Source organism: Triturus cristatus, chromosome 8, assembly GCF_964204655.1.
Source record: "Triturus cristatus chromosome 8, aTriCri1.1, whole genome shotgun sequence".
In the NCBI taxonomy this organism is placed as follows: domain Eukaryota; kingdom Metazoa; phylum Chordata; class Amphibia; order Caudata; family Salamandridae; genus Triturus; species Triturus cristatus.
In genome coordinates, this window is record NC_140591.1 from 3,605,535 (window position 1) to 3,625,414 (window position 19,880).

The window sequence follows — 19,880 nt, forward strand, 5'->3', positions numbered from 1 at the left end:
GAGCTCTGCATTTACTGCTCTGGAGCATCGGTACCAACCCCCTGCATCCAGTGCACAGAAGCATCGCCTGGAGCATCGGCACCGCCTGGCACACGAGCACCGACCCCCTGCATCCAGTGCACAGGAGCATCGGCACCGACTCCCTGCATCAAGTGCACAGGAGCATCGGCACCGACACCCTGCATCCATTGCACAGAAGCATCGCCTGGAGCATCGGCACAGACCCCCTGCATCCATTGCACAGGAGCATCGCCTGGAGCATCGGCACAGACCCCCTGCATCCATTGCACAGGAGCATCGCCTGGAGCATCGGCACAGACCCCCTGCATCCATTGCACAGGAGCATCGCCTGGAGCATCGGCACAGACCCCCTGCATCCATTGCACAGGAGCATCGCCTGGAGCATCGGCACAGACCCCCTGCATCCATTGCACAGGAGCATTGGTACCGACTCCCTGCATCCATTTCCCAGAAGCATCACCAGGCCAACGGAAGAGCACAGGGATACCCACAGCATTCCCCGGCACGTGGGCCTTTCATCCACTACCAGGGAGCATCCTTTCCTTCATCTGGAAGAAGGCCACCTCCTTCCCGGCTCAAAAGCATCCTTGTGCACCTCCTGCTCAGGAGCATTCTTCCGCACATCCTTCATCCCTTGCCCAGGTGTATTCCTGCAGCATAACCGGAACATCAAGCCCTTCTGCTCTTGCTGCTCAGGAGCAGGCCTGCGCTCCCCCCGCCAGGAGCATCCCTACACCGCCTGGCACAGGAGCCCCCTTCGTCACCCCTTGCTCATCATCACTGGGAACATCAGCACCTTCTGCAAAAGCTGCTCCACAGCATCCTTCTCCAATCCCTGGCACAGCAGCAGCCCCAGTGCAGTGCTCCTCAGCATCCTTCTCCAATCCCTGGCACGGCAGCCGCCCCAGTGCAGTGCTCCTCAGCATCCTTCTCCAGTCCCTGGCACGACAGGTGCCCCAGTGCAGTGCTCCTCAGCATCCTTCTCCAGTCTCTGGCACGGCAGGTGCCCCAGTGCAGTGCTCCTCAGCATCCTTCTCCAGTCCCTGGCACGACAGGTGCCCCAGTGCAGTGCTCCTCAGCATCTTTCTCCAATCCCTGGCACAGCAGCCCCACAGTGTGCTCCTCAGCATCCTTCTCCAGTCCCTGGCACAGCAGCCGCCCCAGTGTGCTCCTCAGCATCCTTCTCCAATCCCTGGCACAGCAGCCCCACAGTGTGCTCCTCAGCATCCTTCTCCAATCCCTGGCACAGCAGCCCCACAGTGTGCTCCTCAGCATCCTTCTCCAGTCCCTGGCACAGCAGCCGCCCCAGTGTGCTGCTCAGCATCCTTCTCCAGTCCCTGGCACGGCAGGTGCCCCAGTGCAGTGCTCCTCAGCATCCTTCTCCAGTCCCTGGCACGGCAGGTGCCCCAGTGTGCTGCTCAGCATCCTTCTCCAGTCCCTGGCACGGCAGGTGCCCCAGTGTGCTCCTCAGCATCCTTCTGCTGTCCCTGGCACGGCAGGTGCCCCAGTGTGCTCCTCAGCATCTTTCTCCAATCCCTGGCACAGCAGCCCCACAGTGTGCTCCTCAGCATCCTTCTCCAGTCCCTGGCACGGCAGTTGCCCCAGTGTGCTCCTCAGCATCCTTCTGCTGTCCCTGGCACGGCAGGTGCCCCAGTGTGCTCCTCAGCATCCTTCTCCAGTCCCTGGCACAGCAGCCGCCCCAGTGGTAACTGACTGCCAGCATCAGCACCACTGAACCAGCTGGAGCATCGTCTGTAGACCTCAGTCCTCATCCGTAACTGACTGCCAGCACCACTCAGCCAAGTTCAGTGTCAGAAGCGGGCCTCGAGTTTCACTACCGGGCAGCACCACCTCACTCCAGCTTGAGAGTTGGCCTCCCGGCCTCGGGATCTACTATCAGAAGCAACAGATCACCAAGGGATCCGCTCCAGCTGTCCTTCCTTACCCCAGGACCCTCCCCACGCCACTACGAGGCCCGCAAGAGAAACCCAAAATGAGAAGGCCGCTCCCTGGAGGCAGACGGTAGAGCTCACACTCCTGGGTGTAAGGAGGCGCTGGCATCGGGTGCCAGCTGCGTGCCTGGGTGAAGCGTTCAGGGGCAGGCGCCTGGGCCCCCCTGTGCCACAGAAGCACTCCTGGGGTGTAAGGAGGCGTTGGCATCGGGTGCCAGCTGAGTGCCTGGGTGAAGGGTTCAGGGGCGGGTGCCTGGACCCCCCTGTGCCACAGAAGCACTCCTGGGGTGTAAGGAGGCGCAGCTTCGGGTGCCAGCTCTTGCCTGGGTGAAGGGTAATCAGGGGCGGCGCCTGTGCCCCCCTGTGCCACAGAAGGCACTCCTGGGGTGTAAGGAGGCGCAGCTTCGGGTGCCAGCTCTTTCCTGGGTGAAGGGTTCAGGGACAGGCGCCTGGGCCCCTCTGCCTCTCCCTGGGGGGGACATGTGCCCGGACCCATCGTGGTTCCAGCTCCTGTGCGGGCCCCTCTGCTGGGACAGGCCGCATGGGACCAGGTCTGGGTCCTGGAGCCATCTGTAGGGTCGTGGAGTCCGCTCCTTGGCGCAGAGACAGGGACAGCCCGACCTTTACCGGAAGGAGTCGTGGGCCGCATTCATCTACCTGCGGATCTGGGATCGAGTTTCTCTCCGCACTGTAATCTGCACGGATTAGACCGGCCGCCGGAGCTTCTTACATGTCCTTCTTGTGACCAGGAAGGGGTTCCAAAGCCAGCAGTGTTCTCATCACAAAGGACCCGTAGGAAGAAGGCTTTTGAAGTGAGCCGTGGGCACTCCTCCTCCCTGGGTTTACAAACTCTCTCTGCCTTCCCTGGGGACGGGGACACGCTCTGCTCATCACGTGGAGTGAGGATGCCCCGTCCGTAGGTGGCCTCTCAGCTCCTGCTGGCCCTGCGCGGCTTCTACTGCTGGAGCAGCTCAGATTGAATCGCTTTTGAAGATGTTGCACCATTTCTTGCTCTTAGAGACCATTTTTACAATTTTATTAATCTTGGCACAGCAGGTTTCCATCTGCAGGGGTGCCCTCTCATCGATTTAACTCTGTTTTTTAATCAATCAATGGTGTTGGTGGAGCCCACTGACACTTGCCACGTCTCCAGGCTCCGCTGCAAGGGGCATGGCCACCCCCGCCTTGTTGCCCCTGTCTGGGCGCAGAATTCCCACCTTGAGCCTCGGGGCCGCCTCCTTCCCGCACCACAGGGCCACCCTGCGGCTCTCGGAGAAGTTCATCCTCCTGCTCATCCTCAGTGCCTTCATCACCCTCTGCTTCGGGGCCTTCTTCTTTCTGCCCGACTCCTCCAAACACAAACGCTTCGACCTGGGGCTGGAGGACGTGTTAATCCCACACATCGATGCCAACAAGGGGGACAAGAGCTCTGGCGGGTTCCTGATCCATGGGCAAGGCCACGATGAGCACCGGCACAGGTACGTGTCAGTAGCGCCACGCGTGTGCCACAGGTACAGGACAGAGCCAGTTTCACAAGTGTATGATCCATCTGTGTCAGCTGGTAACACACGTGTACACTGTCTGTTTCACGAGTGTATGATCCATCTGTGTCAGCTGGTGCCACGCATGTGCCAAAGGTACAGGGCAGAGCCTGTTTCACAAGTGTATGATCCGTCTGTGTCAGCTGGTGCCACACGTGTGCCACAGGTACAGGGCAGAGCATGTTTCACAAGTGTATGATCCATCTGTGTCAGCTGGTAACACACGTGTGCCACAGGTACAGGGCAGAGCATGTTTCACAAGTGCATGATCCGTCTGTGTCAGCTGGTGCCACGCATGTGCCACAGGTACAGGGCAGAGCCAGTTTCACTAGTGCATGATCCGTCTGTGTCAGCTGGTAACACACGTGTGGTACAGGGCAGAGCCAGTTTCACTTGCGTACGATCCATCTGTGTCAGCTGGTGCCACGCGTGTGGTACAGGGCAGAGCCTGTTTCACAAGTGTATGATCCGTCTGTGTCAGCTGGTAAACACACGTGTGCACAGTCTGTTTCACGAGTGTATGATCTATCTGTGTCAGCTGATGCCACGCGTGTGCCAAAGGTACAGTGCAGAGCCTGTTTCAGGAGTGTATGATCCATCTGTGTCAGCAGCGCTGGCTGTGTGCCACAGGTACAGGGCAGAGCCTGTTTCACTTGTGCATAATCTATCTGTGACAGCTTGCACCACGCGTGTGTTTTCCCCAGGTACAGGACAGAGCTTGTTTCACTTGTGTATGATCCATCTGTGTCAGCTGGTGCCAGGCGTGTGCCACGGGTACGGGGCAGAGTCTCTTTCATTTGTGTACGATCCATCTGTGTCAGCTAGTGCCACACGTGTGCCACAGGTACAGGGCAGAGCCTGTTTCACAAGTGTATGATCCATCTGTGTCAGCTGGTAACACACGTGTGCACAGTCTGTTTCACGAGTGTATGATCCATCTGTGTCAGCTGGTAACACACGTGCACAGTCTGTTTCACGAGTGTATGATCCATCTGTGTCAGCTGGTAACACACGTGTGCACAGTCTGTTTCACGAGTGTATGATCCATCTGTGTCAGCTGGTAACACACGTGTGCACAGTCTGTTTCACGAGTGTATGATCCATCTGTGTCAGCATGTGCCACAGGTACAGGAAACAGCCTGTTTCACTTGTGTATGTTCCGTCTGTGTCAGCTGGTAACACGCGTGTGCCACAGGAACGGGGCAGAGCCTGTTTCACGAGTGTATGATCCATCTGTGTCAGCAGTGCTGGGTGTGTGCCACATGTACAGGGCAGAGCCTGTTTCACTAGTGCATAATCCATCGCATAATCCATCTGTGTCAGCTGGCACCACGCGTGTGCCACAGGTACAGGACAGAGCCTGTTTCACTTGTGTATGATCCATCTGTGTCAGCTGGTGCCAGGCGTGTGCCACAGGTACGGGGCAGAGTCTGTTTCACTTGTGTACGATCCATCTGTGTCAGCTGGTGCCACGAGTGTGTGACAGGTACAGGGCAGAGCCTGTTTCACTTGTGTATGATCCATCTGTGTCAGCTGGTAACACGTGTGCACAGTCTGGTAAGACATGTGTACCACAGATACGGGGCAGAGCCTGTTTCACTTGTGCATAATCCATCTGTGTCAGCAGCACCAGGTGTGTGCCCCAGGTACAGGGCAGAGCCTGTTTCACTTGTGCATAATCCATCTGTGTCAGCTTGCGTCATGCGTGTGCCGCAGGTACAGGGCAGAGCCTGTTTCACTAGTGCATAATCCAGCTGTGTCAGCTGGTTCCAGGCGTGTGCCACAGGTACGGGGCAGAGTCTGTTTCACGAGTGTATGATCCATCTGTGTCAGCTGGTAACACTCGTGTGCCACAGGTACGGGGCAGAGCCTGTTTCACAAGTGTATGATCCATATGTGTCAGCAGTGCCATGTGTGTGCCACAGGTACAGGGCAGAACCTGTTTCACTTGTGAATGATCCATCTGTGTCAGCTGGTGCCACGTGTGTGTCACAGGTATAGGGCAGAGCCTGTTTCACAATTGTCTGCTCCATCTGTGTCAGCTGGTGCACCATGTGTGCCACAGGTACAGGGCAGAGCCTGTTTCACAGGTGTCTGATCCATATGTGTCAGTCGGCGCCACACGTGTGCCACAGGTACAGGGCAGAGCCTTTTTCACTTCTGTATGATCCATCTGTGTCAGCTGGTGCCACACGTGTGTGACAGGTACAGGGCAGAGCCTGTTTCACTTGTGTATGATCCATCTGTGTCAGCTGGTAACACACGTGTGCACAGTCTGGTAAGACATGTGTACCACAGATACGGGGCAGAGCCTGTTTCACTTGTGCATAATCCATCTGTGTCAGCAGCACCAGGTGTGTGCCCCAGGTACAGGGCAGAGCCTGTTTCACTTGTGCATAATCCATCTGTGTCAGCTTGCGTCATGCGTGTGCCGCAGGTACAGGGCAGAGCCTGTTTCACTAGTGCATAATCCAGCTGTGTCAGCTGGTTCCAGGCGTGTGCCACAGGTACGGGGCAGAGTCTGTTTCACGAGTGTATGATCCATCTGTGTCAGCTGGTAACACTCGTGTGCCACAGGTACGGGGCAGAGCCTGTTTCACAAGTGTATGATCCATATGTGTCAGCAGTGCCATGTGTGTGCCACAGGTACAGGGCAGAACCTGTTTCACTTGTGAATGATCCATCTGTGTCAGCTGGTGCCACGTGTGTGTCACAGGTATAGGGCAGAGCCTGTTTCACAATTGTCTGCTCCATCTGTGTCAGCTGGTGCACCATGTGTGCCACAGGTACAGGGCAGAGCCTGTTTCACAGGTGTCTGATCCATATGTGTCAGCCGGCGCCACACGTGTGCCACAGGTACAGGGCAGAGCCTTTTTCACTTCTGTATGATCCATCTGTGTCAGCTGGTGCTACGCGTGTGCCACAGGCACAGGGCAGAGCCTGTTTCTCTTGTGTATGATCCATCTGTGTCAGCTGGTGCCACGTGTGTGCCACAGGTACAGGGAATAGCCAGTTTAACTTCTGTATGATCTATCTGTGTCAGCTGGTGCAATGTGTGTGCCACAGGTACAGGGCAGAGCCTCTTTCACTTGTGTATGATCCATCTGTGTCAGCTTCTGCCACGCATGTGCCACAGGTACAGGGCAGAGCCTGTTTTACGATTGTCTGCTCCATCTTTGTCAGCTGACGCCACAGGTACAGGGCAGAGCCTGTTTCACTTGTGTATGATCCATCTGTGTCAGATGGTGTAACGCATGTGCCACAGGCACAGGGCAGAGCCTGTTTCACTTGTGTATGATCCATCTGTGTCAGCCGGCACCACACTTGTGCCACAGGTACAGGGCAGAGCCTGTTTCAGGATTGTATGAGTGCATCTGTGTCAGCTAGCACCATACGTTTGCCACTGGTATGGGACAGAGCCTGTTTCACGTGTGTATGAACCATCTGTGTCAACCTGTATCACACTTGTGCCAAAGATGCTGAGCAGAGCCTATTTCATGACTATGAATGCATGTGTGTCAGCTGGCACCATGTGTGTGCCACGGGGAAGAGCCTGTTTCACTTCTATATGATCCATCTGTGCCACGCGTGTCGTACAAGACAGAGCTTGTTTCACTTGTGTATGATCCATCTGTGTCAGCTGGTGACACGCGTGTGCCACAGGTACAGGGCAGAGCCGGTTTCACTTGTGTATGATCCATCTGTGTCAGCTGGTAACACACGTGTGCACAGTCTGTTTCACAAGTGTATGATCCATCTGTGTCAGCTGGTAACACACGTGTGCACAGTCTGTTTCACGAGTGTATGATCCATCTGTGTCAACATGTGCCACAGGTACAGGAAACAGCCTGTTTCACTTTTGTATGTTCCGTCTGTGTCAGCCGGTAACACGTGTGTGCCACAGGAACGGGGCAGCGCCTGTTTCACGAGTGTATTATCTATCTGTGTCAGCAGTGCTGGGTGTGTGCCACAGGTACAGGGCAGAGCCTGTTTCACTAGTGCATAATCCATCGCATAATCCATCTGTGTCAGCTGGCACCATGCGTGTGCCACAGGTACAGGACAGAGCCTGTTTCACTTGTGTACGATCCATCTGTGTCAGCTGGTGCCACACGTGTGCGACAGGTATAGGGCAGAGCCTGTTTCACTTGTGTATGATCCATCTGTGTCAGCTGGGAACACACGTGTGCACAGTCTGTTTCACGAGTGTATGATCCATCTGTGTCAGCATGTGCCACAGGTACAGTAAATAGCCTGTTTCACTTGTGTATGTTCCGTCTGTGTCAGCTGGTAAGACGTGTGTACCACAGATACGGGGCAGAGCCTGTTTCACGAGTGTATGATCCATCTGTGTCAGCAGCACCAGGTGTGTGCCACAGGTACAGGGCAGAGCCTGTTTCACTTGTGCATAATCCATCTGTGTCAGCTTGCGCCATGCGTGTGCCACAGGTACAGGACAGAGTCTGTTTCACTTGTGTATGATCCAGCTGTGTCAGCTGGTTCCAGGCGTGTGCCACAGGTACGGGGCAGAGTCTGTTTCACGAGTGTATGATCCATCTGTGTCAGCTGGTAGCACTCGTGTGCCACAGGTACAGGGCAGAACCTGTTTCACTTGTGAATGATCCATCTGTGTCAGCTGGTGCCACGTGTGTGTCACAGGTATAGGGCAGAGCCTGTTTCACAATTGTCTGCTCCATCTGTGTCAGCTGGTGCACCATGTGTGCCACAGGTACAGGGCAGAGCCTGTTTCACAGGTGTCTGATCCATATGTGTCAGCCGGCGCCACACGTGTGCCACGTGTGTGCCACAGGTACAGGGCAGAACCTTTTTCACTTCTGTATGATCAATCTGTGTCAGCTGGTGCTACGCGTGTGCCACAGGGCAGAGCCTGTTTCTCTTGTGTATGATCCATCTGTGTCAGCTGGTGCCAGGTGTGTGCCACAGGTACGGGGCAGAGTCTGTTTCACAAGTGTATGATCCATCTGTGTCAGCTGGTGCCACAGGTACAGTAAACAGCCTGTTTCACTTGTGTATGATTATTATTATTATTAAACATTTTTATAGAGCGCGTAGTCACCCTGAGGTATCCCAGCGCTAAGGATCCCTACACCTGTGGGGTCGGGAGTGAGAGAAAAAAGGGGGGGGGGGGGGACAGCAATTTTAAACAGAATTTTGAGGGAACAAGTGTGTTTTGAGTCGTTTCCTAAATCGCAGGTAGTTCAGTTCTTTCCTCAGGTCTCGGGGAGAGCATTCCATAGGCGAGCTGTGTGGATCGAGAAGCGTCTTCCACCCGTGCGGGCTTTCTTGAATCTCGGCAAGATGATGAGGGACTCCTTGTCCGATCGGAGGGATCTAGGGGCTTTATACGGTTGTATAAATTTCCTCAGAATGGGGGGGCCCTGATTCTGCAGTAGTCTATGGGCCAGGCTTAAGGCTTTGAATATTACTCGTTCCCTCACTGGAAGCCAGTGAAGGAGCTTCAGAGCAGGTTTGGCTGAAGCTCTGGCAGGGGTGTGCGTGAGGATCCGGGCGGCAGCATTCTGAATTTTCTGTAATTTGTTTAGGGTTGCTTCGGGTGCGCCCAGGTATATCGCATTGCTATAGTCAAGCCTGGACAGTATGAGGCCTTGGATGAGAAGTCTTTGCGATATGGGTGGAAGAAGGGGCAGGATCTTTCTCATCGATTTGAGTAGCCCGAAGCAGGTGCCTGCTACTTTTTTGGCCTGCGTGGAGAATGAAAGGTCTGATTCAATCCATACTCCCAGGCTTTTTACTTCCTGTTTGGGGGCAGGGGGGGGTCCCAAACAGGGTGGCCAGATGTTCAAAGGGAGGGTGAGTCCTTTCTGACCCAGAAGGAGGATGTCAGTTTTAGAACCATTCAGCTTTAAGGCTGAGTTATTCATCCATCCTTGGATCTGCGTCAAGCAGTTAAAAAGGTCCGCAGGCTGTTGACTAGGGTGGGAAAGGGAGACAACTAGTTGTGTGTCATCCGCATAACTGACAATGCTCACTCCGAAAGGGGTGACAACCTCCTCCAATGGGGACATATAGATGTTAAACAATGTGGGGCTCAGGGAGGAGCCCTGAGGCACGCCACATTGGAGGGGTGTGTCGGAGGAGCAGGTGTTATTCTCCCAAATCTGGAAGGAACGTTGGGCCAGAAAGGAGGAAAGCCAGGATAGAGCGGTGCCTTCTACTCCTACCTTCTTGAGCCGTTTGACCAGGAGTCGGTGGTTGACGGTGTCGAAGGCCGCGCTCAGGTCGAGGAGGATCACTGCCACTGATCCTCCCTCGTCCAAGAGTGCTCTGGCCTCCTCCACTGCTGTCAGGAGGGCGATGTCGGTGCCCTGTCCTGGGCGGAAGCCTGTCTGCGAATTTTTTAGTAGATTATTGGTTTCAAGAAACTGGGAGAGTTTCTTATTCACCAGTTTCTCGGCGACTTTGCTGGTCCCGGGGAGGAGGGATATTGGTCGATAGTTGGCCAGTTCAGCTGGGTCCAGGGAGGGTTTTTTTAGCAGCGCCCTAACGACTGCCGCTTTCCAACTAGGGGGGACGACTCCCTGTTGAAAAGAAGCGTTAATCAGATGGGTGAGGGGGGGGATGATGATGGGAGCGACTTCTTTGAGGGTTCGTAGCGGTGCGGGGTCCCTAGGGGATCCGCTTTTGATGGCTTTGAGCGTGTTCTCTACTTCTCCGTTGGTTATTTGTCCCCATGTGGTTAGGCGGGGGCCGATCGCAGTGTCGGGGGGATCGTCAGTGTCGTTCGAATTAGTCGAAGGAATGGAGTCAAGAATTTTTCGGATTTTTTCTTGAAAGAAGCTGGCTAGCTGATGACATTTTTCCTGGTCTGCCTTTGGATCTGGGGGATTTCTAGGTGCGGGGTCGGGGACCTTAAGAAGTTCTTTTAGGATGGTATAGGATTCTTTGCTTGAACACGCTGCTTTTTCGATTCGTTCCTGAAAGAATCGACTCTTTGTCTTGTCGATCAACGATTTGTAGGCTGATAAGGAGGTGGAGTAGGCGTCCTTATTAGCGTTGGATTTTTCCTTCCTCCATGATCGCTCAGCTCTTTTGCAGTCCTGCCGTAGCGACTTGAGCTCTGGAGTATACCATGGGGCTGAGGGTATGCGTTTGTTGTGTCTGAGGGTGGCGGCTTTGGGGATAAGGGTGTCCAGAGAGGAAGTGATCCAGGAGCGAAACTGTTCATCGGCCTTTATGGCGTCGGAGGAAAGCACCGGAGTAGTGTTGGAGAGGATGTCCGACCATTCTGATGGTATGAGTTTATGCCATCGTCTGTCAAAGACCTTGATTTTCGTAGGCTGGGTGGTGACCGTAGGGGCCTCCCATAAGATAGGGACTAAAAGGTGATCCGTCCATGGCAGTGGCACAGGTCGACTGGTGGTGATATTGCCATTGGTGAGGACGGGATATAGCAGGTGTCCTTTATCGTGGGTGGGCTCGTTATTGACCAGCCTAATATTGAGTGACAAAAGGTCCGCTAGCAGGTCAGATGCAGACCGGTCAGTGGGATCTGTAAAGTGGAGGTTCAGGTCGCCAATGATGAGAAAGTTAGAAACGGAGGCGGCTAGTTGAGAAGCTGTTTCGGTGACTGCATTGAGAAATTTCCCAAGAGTACCTGGGGGCCGGTAGATTAGGAGACCCGAAAGGGAGTGCGTTGGGGAGGATTGAAGGGAAAATTGACAGCTTTCGGAGTCATCAATTTGGGCGTCACTAGTTCTGCAGGTGAAATGTTCCCGGTAGATTATGGCCAACCCGCCTCCTCTTCCTCTTGGTCTATGGAGGGTTTGGATGAGGCAGCCTGGGGGGAGGGCGGAGACAGCATCCACGTCGGTGCTGTCCGAAAGCCAGGTTTCTGTTAGAAATAATGCATCCAGGCCTTGGTCTTGGATCATCTCATTAATTTCAAGAGCATGCTTGGGGAGAGAACGGCAGTTGAGGAGACCAAGCTGTAGTCTGGGGTTGGCTGTGGTCTGAGTGGATGGGTAACAACGCGTGCAGCTTGTAAAAGGTTTACCTGCATCGTGAATGTATCGACAGCCGAGGTTTTTTCCGGGTCGGAGCTTCAGTAGCGTGTCTGCTAGGTACTTCAGACGACTGGAGGGTGGATCTGGCAGAGACCCTGATCCTGGGTCCGTCCGGGCCCGGACGGGCCCAGACGGGCTTGCCTTTGGCGCACCTTCGGCGCGCTGACGGCGCGCCCGCTGCGCCCGTCCGCTGCGCGTACGTGAGCTGCACATGTTTAAGTAGGCAAAGAGGGCGTGGCCTCGAGCGAGTGGGCGTGGCCACAAGACCGGCTCACTGGCTGTTGCCGGTGGATCTGGGCGTTCCCGCCGCAGCGATTAGCTCTGTTGCTTGGGGCAATGAGAGGCGATCAGCCCAGCAAAGGCACGATCAGGTGAAGGAAGGGGAGGGGCAGTGACACAGTATACACCACACAAGTTTTTAAAATCAACGAGTTACAAGTGTCTAAAAAAGCGCTCCCGGCTGTGCCTCAGGAGTAGTGATCTGACCAGAGCTCGTATTCAGCTCTGTATAAGTAGGCAAAGGGGGCGTGGCCTCGAGCGAGTGGGCGTGGCCACAAGACCGGCTCACTGGCTGTTGCCGGTGGATCTGGGCGTTCCCGCCGCAGCGATTAGCTCTGTTGCTTGGGGCAATGAGAGGCGATCAGCCCAGCAAAGGCACGATCAGGTGAAGGAAGGGGAGGGGCAGTGACACAGTATACACCACACAAGTTTTTAAAATCAACGAGTTACAAGTGTCTAAAAAAGCGCTCCCGGCTGTGCCTCAGGAGTAGTGATCTGACCAGAGCTCGTATTCAGCTCTGTATAAGTAGGCAAAGGGGGCGTGGCCTCGAGCGAGTGGGCGTGGCCACAAGACCGGCTCACTGGCTGTTGCCGGTGGATCTGGGCGTTCCCGCCGCAGCGATTAGCTCTGTTGCTTGGGGCAATGAGAGGCGATCAGCCCAGCAAAGGCACGATCAGGTGAAGGAAGGGGAGGGGCAGTGACACAGTATACACCACACAAGTTTTTAAAATCAACGAGTTACAAGTGTCTAAAAAAGCGCTCCCGGCTGTGCCTCAGGAGTAGCAGAGCCTCTTTCACTTGTGTATGATCCATCTGTGTCAGCTGGTGACACGCGTGTGCCACAGGTACAGGGCAGAGCCGGTTTCACTTGTGTATGATCCATCTGTGCCAGCTGGTGCCATGCGTGTGGTACAGGGCAGAGCCTGTTTCACTTGTGTATGATCCATCTGTGTCAGCTGGTGCCACGTGTGTGCCACAGGTACAGGGAATAGCCAGTTTAACTTCTGTATGATCTATCTGTGTCAGCTGGTGCAATGTGTGTGCCACAGGTACAGAGCAGAGCCTCTTTCACTTGTGTATGATCCATCTGTGTCAGCTGCTGCCACGCATGTGCCACAGGTACAGGGCAGAGCCTGTTTTACGATTGTCTGTTCCATCTTTGTCAGCTGACGCCACAAGTACAGGGCAGAGCCTGTTTCACTTGTGTATGATCCATCTGTGTCAGATGGTGCCACGCATGTGCCACAGGCACAGGGCAGAGCCTGTTTCACTTGTGTATGATCCATCTGTGTCAGCCGGCACCACACTTGTGCCACAGGTACAGGGCAGAGCCTGTTTCAGGATTGTATGAGTGCATCTGTGTCAGCTAGCACCATACGTTTGCCACTGGTATGGGACAGAGCCTGTTTCACGTGTGTATGATCCATCTGTGTCAACTTGCATCACACTTGTGCCAAAGGTGCTGAGCAGAGCCTATTTCATGACTATGAATGCATGTGTGTCAGCTGGCACCATGCGTGTGCCACGGGGAAGAGCCTGTTTCACTTCTATACGATCCATCTGTGCCACGCGTGTCGTACAAGGCAGAGCTTGTTTCACTTGTGTATGATTCATCTGTGTCTGCTGGTGACACGCGTGTGCCACAGGTACAGGGCAGAGCCGGTTTCACTTGTGTATGATCCATCTGTGCCAGCTGGTGCCACACGTGTGCCACAGGCACAGAGCAGAGCCTGTTTTACTTCTGTATGATCCATCTGTGCCAGCTGGTGCCACGCGTGTGGTACAGGGCAGAGCTCGTTTCACTTGTGTATGATTCATCTCTGTCAGCTGGTGACACGCGTGTGCCACAGATACAGGGCAGAGCCGGTTTCACTTGTGTATGATCCATCTGTGCCAGCTGGTGCCACGCGTGTGGGACAGGGCATTGCCTGTTTCACTTGTGTATGATCCATCTGTGTCAGCTGGTGCCAGGTGTGTGCCATAGGTATGGGGCAGAGTCTGTTTCACAAGTGTATGATCCATCTGTGTCAGCTGGTGCCACAGGTTCAGTAAACAGCCTGTTTCACTTGTGTATGATCCATCTGTGTCAGCTGGTGACACGCGTGTGCCACAGGTACAGGGCAGAGCTGGTTTCACTTGTGAATGATCCATCTGTGCCAGCTGGTGCCATGCGTGTGGTACAGGGCAGAGCCTGTTTCACTTGTGCATGATCCATCTGTGTCAGCTGGCCTCACATGTCTGCTTCAGGTACATATGCAGAATCTGTTGCACCTCGGTTTGAATCCTAATGTGTGAGTGGGCCCCTCATTTCTACCACATACACAAGTGTAGCAGGCGCTACCTCTCCTACCAATTCTTGAACCTTTGTGAACTGGCACCTGGTGTGTGCCACGGGTACCGAGGCGCATCATTCAGCCCTGAGCCCTTGAACTGACGCCCGGTGTGTGCCATGGGTACTGAGGTCCATCATTCAGCTCTGAGCCCTCGAACTGACGCCTGGTGTGTGCCACGGGTACCGAGGCGCATCATTCAGCCCTGAGCCCTTGAACTGACGCCCGGTGTGTGCCATGGGTACTGTGGTCCATCATTCAGCTCTGAGCCCTTGAACTGACGCCTGGTGTGTCACGGGTACCGAGGCGCATCATTCAGCTCTGAGCCCCTGAACTGGCACCCGGTGTGTGCCACGGGTACCGAGGTCCATCATTCAGCTCTTGAGCCCTTGAACTGGCCCCCGGTGTGTGCCACGGGTACCGAGGCGCATGATTCAGCCCTGAGCCCTTGAACTGGCACCCGGTGTGTGCCACGGGTACTGAGGCGTTACAACAAACAAATGATGGACGGAATGCTGACACTGCATACATTCTCCCCCAGTCAAGAGATCTGGGTTAAATCCATCGTTCTTTTGCCCACTACACCACCCCAGTTTAGACATGGCCATATGCAAATCAGTCTTGACCCTGTGCCTCATGGGCACAGTCCAGCCCGAACTGTCAAGCCATGTCTTCCCTGGACCGGAATCAAGCATCCTAGGACCGGTTTCTGGCTATCAGCCGTCATCAGCCACGGGTACTGAGGCCCATCATTCAGCCCTGAGCCCTTGAACTGGCACCCGGTTTGAGCCACGGGTACTGAGGTCCATCATTCAGCTCTGAGCCCTTGAACTGGCGCCGGGTGTGTGCCATGGGCACCGAGGTCCATCATTCAGCTCGGAGTCCTTGAACTGGCACCCGGTGTGTGCCATGGGTACCGAGGCCCATCATTCAGCCCTGATCCCTTGAACTGGCACCCGGTGTGTGCGATGGGTATCGAGGTCCACCATTCAGCTCTGAGCCCTTGAAGTGGCTCCTGGTGTGTGCCACGGGTACTGAGGTGCATCATTCAGCTCTGAGCCCCTGAACTGGCACCCGGTGTGTGCCACGGTTACCGAGGCGCATCATTCAGCCCTGGGCCCCAGCCCTGAGCCCCTGAACTGGCACCCGGTGTGTGCCACGGGTACCTAGGCCCATAATTCAGCCCTGAGCCCTGGAACTGGCACCCGGTGTGTGCCACTGGTACAGAGGCCCATGATTCAGCTCTGAGCCCTTGAACTGGCGCCAGGTGTGTGCCACGGGTACCGAGGCCCATCATTCAGCCCTGATCCCTTGAACTGGCACCCGCTGTATGCGATGGGTACAGAGGCCCATCATTCATCCCTGAGCCCTTGAACTGGCACCCGGTGTGTGCCACGGGTACCGAGGTGCATCATTCAGCTCTGAACCCTTGAACTTGAACTGGCACCCGGTGTGTGCCACAGGTACAGAGGTAAAAAGAACTATTGATGGACAGAATGCAGAACAATGTCATACATTCACCCCAGTACAGAGATCTGGGCCTAAATCCATCTTTTTTTGCTCACCATGCCATTCCAGTTTGGACCCAGCCATCAGTCTTGACCCTGTGCCCAATGAGAACAGTCCAGCCCGAACTGCCAGGCCAGGTCCTCCCTGGACTGGAAACAAGCATCCTAGGACTGGTTTTGGGGTTTCACCCCTCTTCAGCCAGGATAGCTTGATTCCAGTGGCATGGAGAGCATGGGACTCACGTCTGAGCATACCCGTCCCACTCGGGGAGACAAATGCAAAAACAACAATTGATGGACAGAATGCAGAACAATGTCATACATTCACCCCAGTACAGAGATCTGGGCCTAAATCAATAGTTTTTTTGCTCACCATGCCATTCCAGTTTGGACCCAGCCATTTGCAAATCAGTCTTGACCCGGTGCCCAATGGGAACAGTCCAGCCCGAACTGCCAGGTCCTCACTGGACTGGAAACAAGCATCTTGTGTGTTTCGCTGTTCGCCCTACGTGGGTCCCGTGCTCACTACGCCACTGGAGTCAAGCTATCCTGGCTGAAGAGGGGTGAAACCCCGAAACCGATCCTAGGATGCTTGATTCCGGTCCAGGGAAAACATGGCTTGGCAGTTCGGGCTGGACTGTTCCCATGAGGCACCGAGGCCCACCATTCAGCTCTGAGCCCTTGAACTGGCGCCAGGTGTGTGCCACGGGTACCCAGGCCCATCATTCAGCTCAGAGCCCCTGAACTGGCACCCGGTTTGTGCCAGTTATGTCCGTGGATATAATGTTACCTCCAAACTGAACTGAAATGTGTGAACTGTCAGCTGGGACATCCAGCCGTTGTCACCTCGTAGTTGTGTGCACCGTGGGCACTGGTGCCAATCCTGGTGCGTGAAGCAGCACTCGAGAACACCTCAGGTGTGAGTGTAGCCCCAAGTCGACTAGTCGTGAAGTCTGAGAACTGTCAGCTGAGGAGTCCCAGACGTGTGGACATGAACCCTTTTCACCAGACTGTGCGTCCCGATGGTTTTGTGCCACAGGTCGAGGATGTGTGCAGCGTGCCCAGGGCCCGTGTGCACGGAGCTTCTTATATTTCACTGTAAACGCAGTGGGATCCGGGCAGCGCCTGTAGGATTTTAAAGATGGCGCTTCTGTCCCCGGAGCCCAGATAACTTCAGCTTCTATTTGGATGCATGGAGAGGGGGCCCACAGGTGTTGGAGGGGGTGCTCTGGCCTCCGCCTCGTGCACTGCCCTCCACCTCGTACACTGTCCCCCGCCTCGTACACTGCCCCCCGCCTCGTACACTGCCCCCCGCCTCTTGCACTGCCCTCCACCTCGTGCACTGCCCTCCACCTCGTGCACTGCCCTCCACCTCGTGCACTGCCCTCCGCCTCGTACACTGCCCTCCGCCTCGTGCACTGCCCGTCACATTGTGCCCACCCCTCCACCTCATGCACTGCCCTCCACCTCGTGCACTGGCCTCCATCTCGTGCACTGCCCTCCAACCCCAAGCACTGCCCTCCAACCCAATGCACTGCCCTCCAACCCTTCCACCTCGTGCGCACCCCTCCACCTCGTGCGCACCCCTCCACCTCGTGAGGTTTATTGATGTCCCTTACAGTGTTGGATGAAGGGCACTCTTTCTCACGGATGTCGTCAGACATAAGTACAGACGGTGACGTCACCGTGGCAAATCCAGGTTCTAATGCCTGAGAGTGATGTATTGCAGCATAAATCACGGCCACGTGAGTGTGCAGTGAATGAGTGCAGGCGACGTCAGAGTGTGCAGTGAATGAGTGCAGGTGACGTCAGAGTGAAGAAGGAGGCTCAAACTGAAGCAGCCAGAGGCAGCGAGCGAGTAAACCCGGGCGCTGACGTGTGCTCGGACCCGGGCCATTGGTGGCTGCCTCATTGGACATGTGTTGAGTTGTTTGTTAGTGAACACACAGGTGTTTATTGGCTGAATGTCCCTCACTGCTGGGGAGCGGTTGAGGGCACATGTGATGCGGACCTCAGTCTGGTACCAGGGGGGGTCCTGCCCCCTCCCCTCTGGTGGGCCCCAGCTGTGCCTGTCAGTGCACAGACACGTGTGCACACTGCACTGCCAGCATCATAGCAAAGGTGTCACGACCCCTGACCCTTACAGAGCGATGACATCACATTATAGGAACAGACCTACTAGGCGGAGGCATCACAGGAAGGGATAACGTTCAACTAGATTAAAATGTACAACTCCAAAAAGAACATGCCACCCTCAGTACATGGAGTCGTGACGTTTAATCCTGCAAAGCATTCGCCCGTCATTGGACCCTTCATCCATCACTCGTATGATGTGCTCTGTGGGGTCGTGATTCTGTGCCTGACATTTCTATCTGGCTCTAATTTAACATAAATAGTGACTGTAGTGCCTAGAAACCAGTCAGGATTGTGAGCTGTAGATAAGAATGGAGTCAGCAAAGTGTGATGAAATGTGGCGCCGCTTGTCTAAACGCATTGCCGAGTTGACGCGCCGTTTGCAAGTTTCTTTCCATGTGAATTGTGTCGTTTGTTCTCGGTGTCCGGAAGCGCTTAGAAGCCCTTGGCGATGCGTTTATGTGGCTTGGTTTTCTGCTTCAGCGGGGATTGGTTGCCAGACATCCAACATCCGCTGTCTTTCCTCCACCACCCAACCGTTCTCCTCTCTGCACCCACCACTTGTCCCCTCCTCCTTAGCCCTTCTCCGCATCTTCTCATCCTCTCCGCCCATCATCTTTAGAAAGACATGATTCCCACCCCCTCAGCTCGGCCTTTCATCCTTGCGCAGCTTGCCTCTCCTCTCTCCCACTTTACATTCGTACCCGTGTTTTGGTGGCCGGTGAGATTCTGGCTTGTTTTCTGTCTTTTCTTAAAGCTGCTGTAATAAGTCGCGTGAGTGACACGTCGGAGGTCCCTGTGATTAGAAGGCTTGTGATTGGAGGGTCTGGTGTTCATTTATTCTCGTCTCCTTCTCAATAATCGTGCAGTGCACCGTGCAACCGAAGCGCTTGGTATTGAACAAAACACTAGTGAAGCAGGCGCCTCGGCGAATGTTTTATAATGTACATATTTTTATTGCAAGCGCGCGGCAGCCACGTTTACCCTTCTCAATCACTTAGGTAAACCAACAATTTTGTCAGGTACATCAAACAGGGGTCAAAGGGAGAAATATTTATTGACCACTAGGTTTCTTATCCCCTAATTCACTATATCTAACAGCAAAACAGTGAAACCTAGGGCCAGGACTACGAGCTCGTGATAAAACTAGTGACTTCCTAGGCAAATGGAATATGGGAATCATAAAAAGGAATGCCATCAGCTACCTCGATGGTAACCATCATCATTTGGGATTAGGTGTCCCCTGATGTACGCCCCATGACAATCGGGGCAACAACACCCATAGACAGCTGCAGTATAACATGTGCTATCAACCAGAGCTTTCAATGACGCGCTGTAATTAATGCTGATGGTAAAAAGCAGCGCAATGTGAAGTGAAAAAACATTAAAATCATCTACTGGGACAAAGCCAGTACTTTATTATTGCTGTCCTCGTGACAAGAATAAAATACCAGTGCGAGAGCTGTTTCGGAAAAAATAACTGCTCAAGTCCACTTAGAAAAAGTGGGTCACTTTTTCGCACTGTTATTTTATTCTTGCTGGGGCATGGGGCGGTTTTTAATCCACCTCCATATGTTCCTATATGTGGAGGATGGCGCGAGGAGGGGGGCCCTTTCTTCGCGTCCTGTGGCACTACTTGACATGCAAAGTCCCGCAATCGGCTGCTGGGCCTGGGGTTTTCTCTTAGCCCGTACCTCGAGGGGTCGGGGCTTGGGTCGTTGGTGCGGCCTCTTGCTCTGGTCCGCTGTCCGGGCGTTCGGCATTATCTGGACCGGCCCTTGGATGGTCCGGCAAGACGGGGCCAGTTGCGTAGCCCGGGTCCTGAGGGCAGCCGGGATGACGATTCTGGATCCTCGGATGACGAGCCCTCCTCTAGTTACGCTTAGCTCTTGACACACTCTCCACATGTGTTGGAGATCATCTCTCCCTTCATGAGACCATGAGTTCGCTGCCTGAAGAAAATGCTGCCAGGTTCCCCTGAGTATGGTGTCCTTGACCTTGATGAGCACTGGGTCTTGTTCGGCCGCCTCCATGATTTCTTCTAGCGTTAAGGCCCGGGGGCACGCCAGG

The 19,880-nt window shown here is 54.7% G+C and overlaps 1 protein-coding gene across 1 annotated transcript in view; it reads left to right on the plus strand.

Annotated features, from left to right (window-relative positions):
- The first annotated feature begins 1,875 nt into the window (after positions 1-1,875).
- MAN1A2 (mannosidase alpha class 1A member 2) overlaps positions 1,876-19,880 on the plus strand; it is a 541,780-nt gene continuing 523,775 nt past the window's right edge. The window contains exon 1 of the mRNA XM_085620701.1: positions 1,876-3,451. Coding sequence (XP_085476827.1) covers positions 3,144-3,451 — 308 coding nt within the window. The 5' untranslated portion in view covers positions 1,876-3,143. The remainder of the gene's footprint in view (positions 3,452-19,880) is intronic.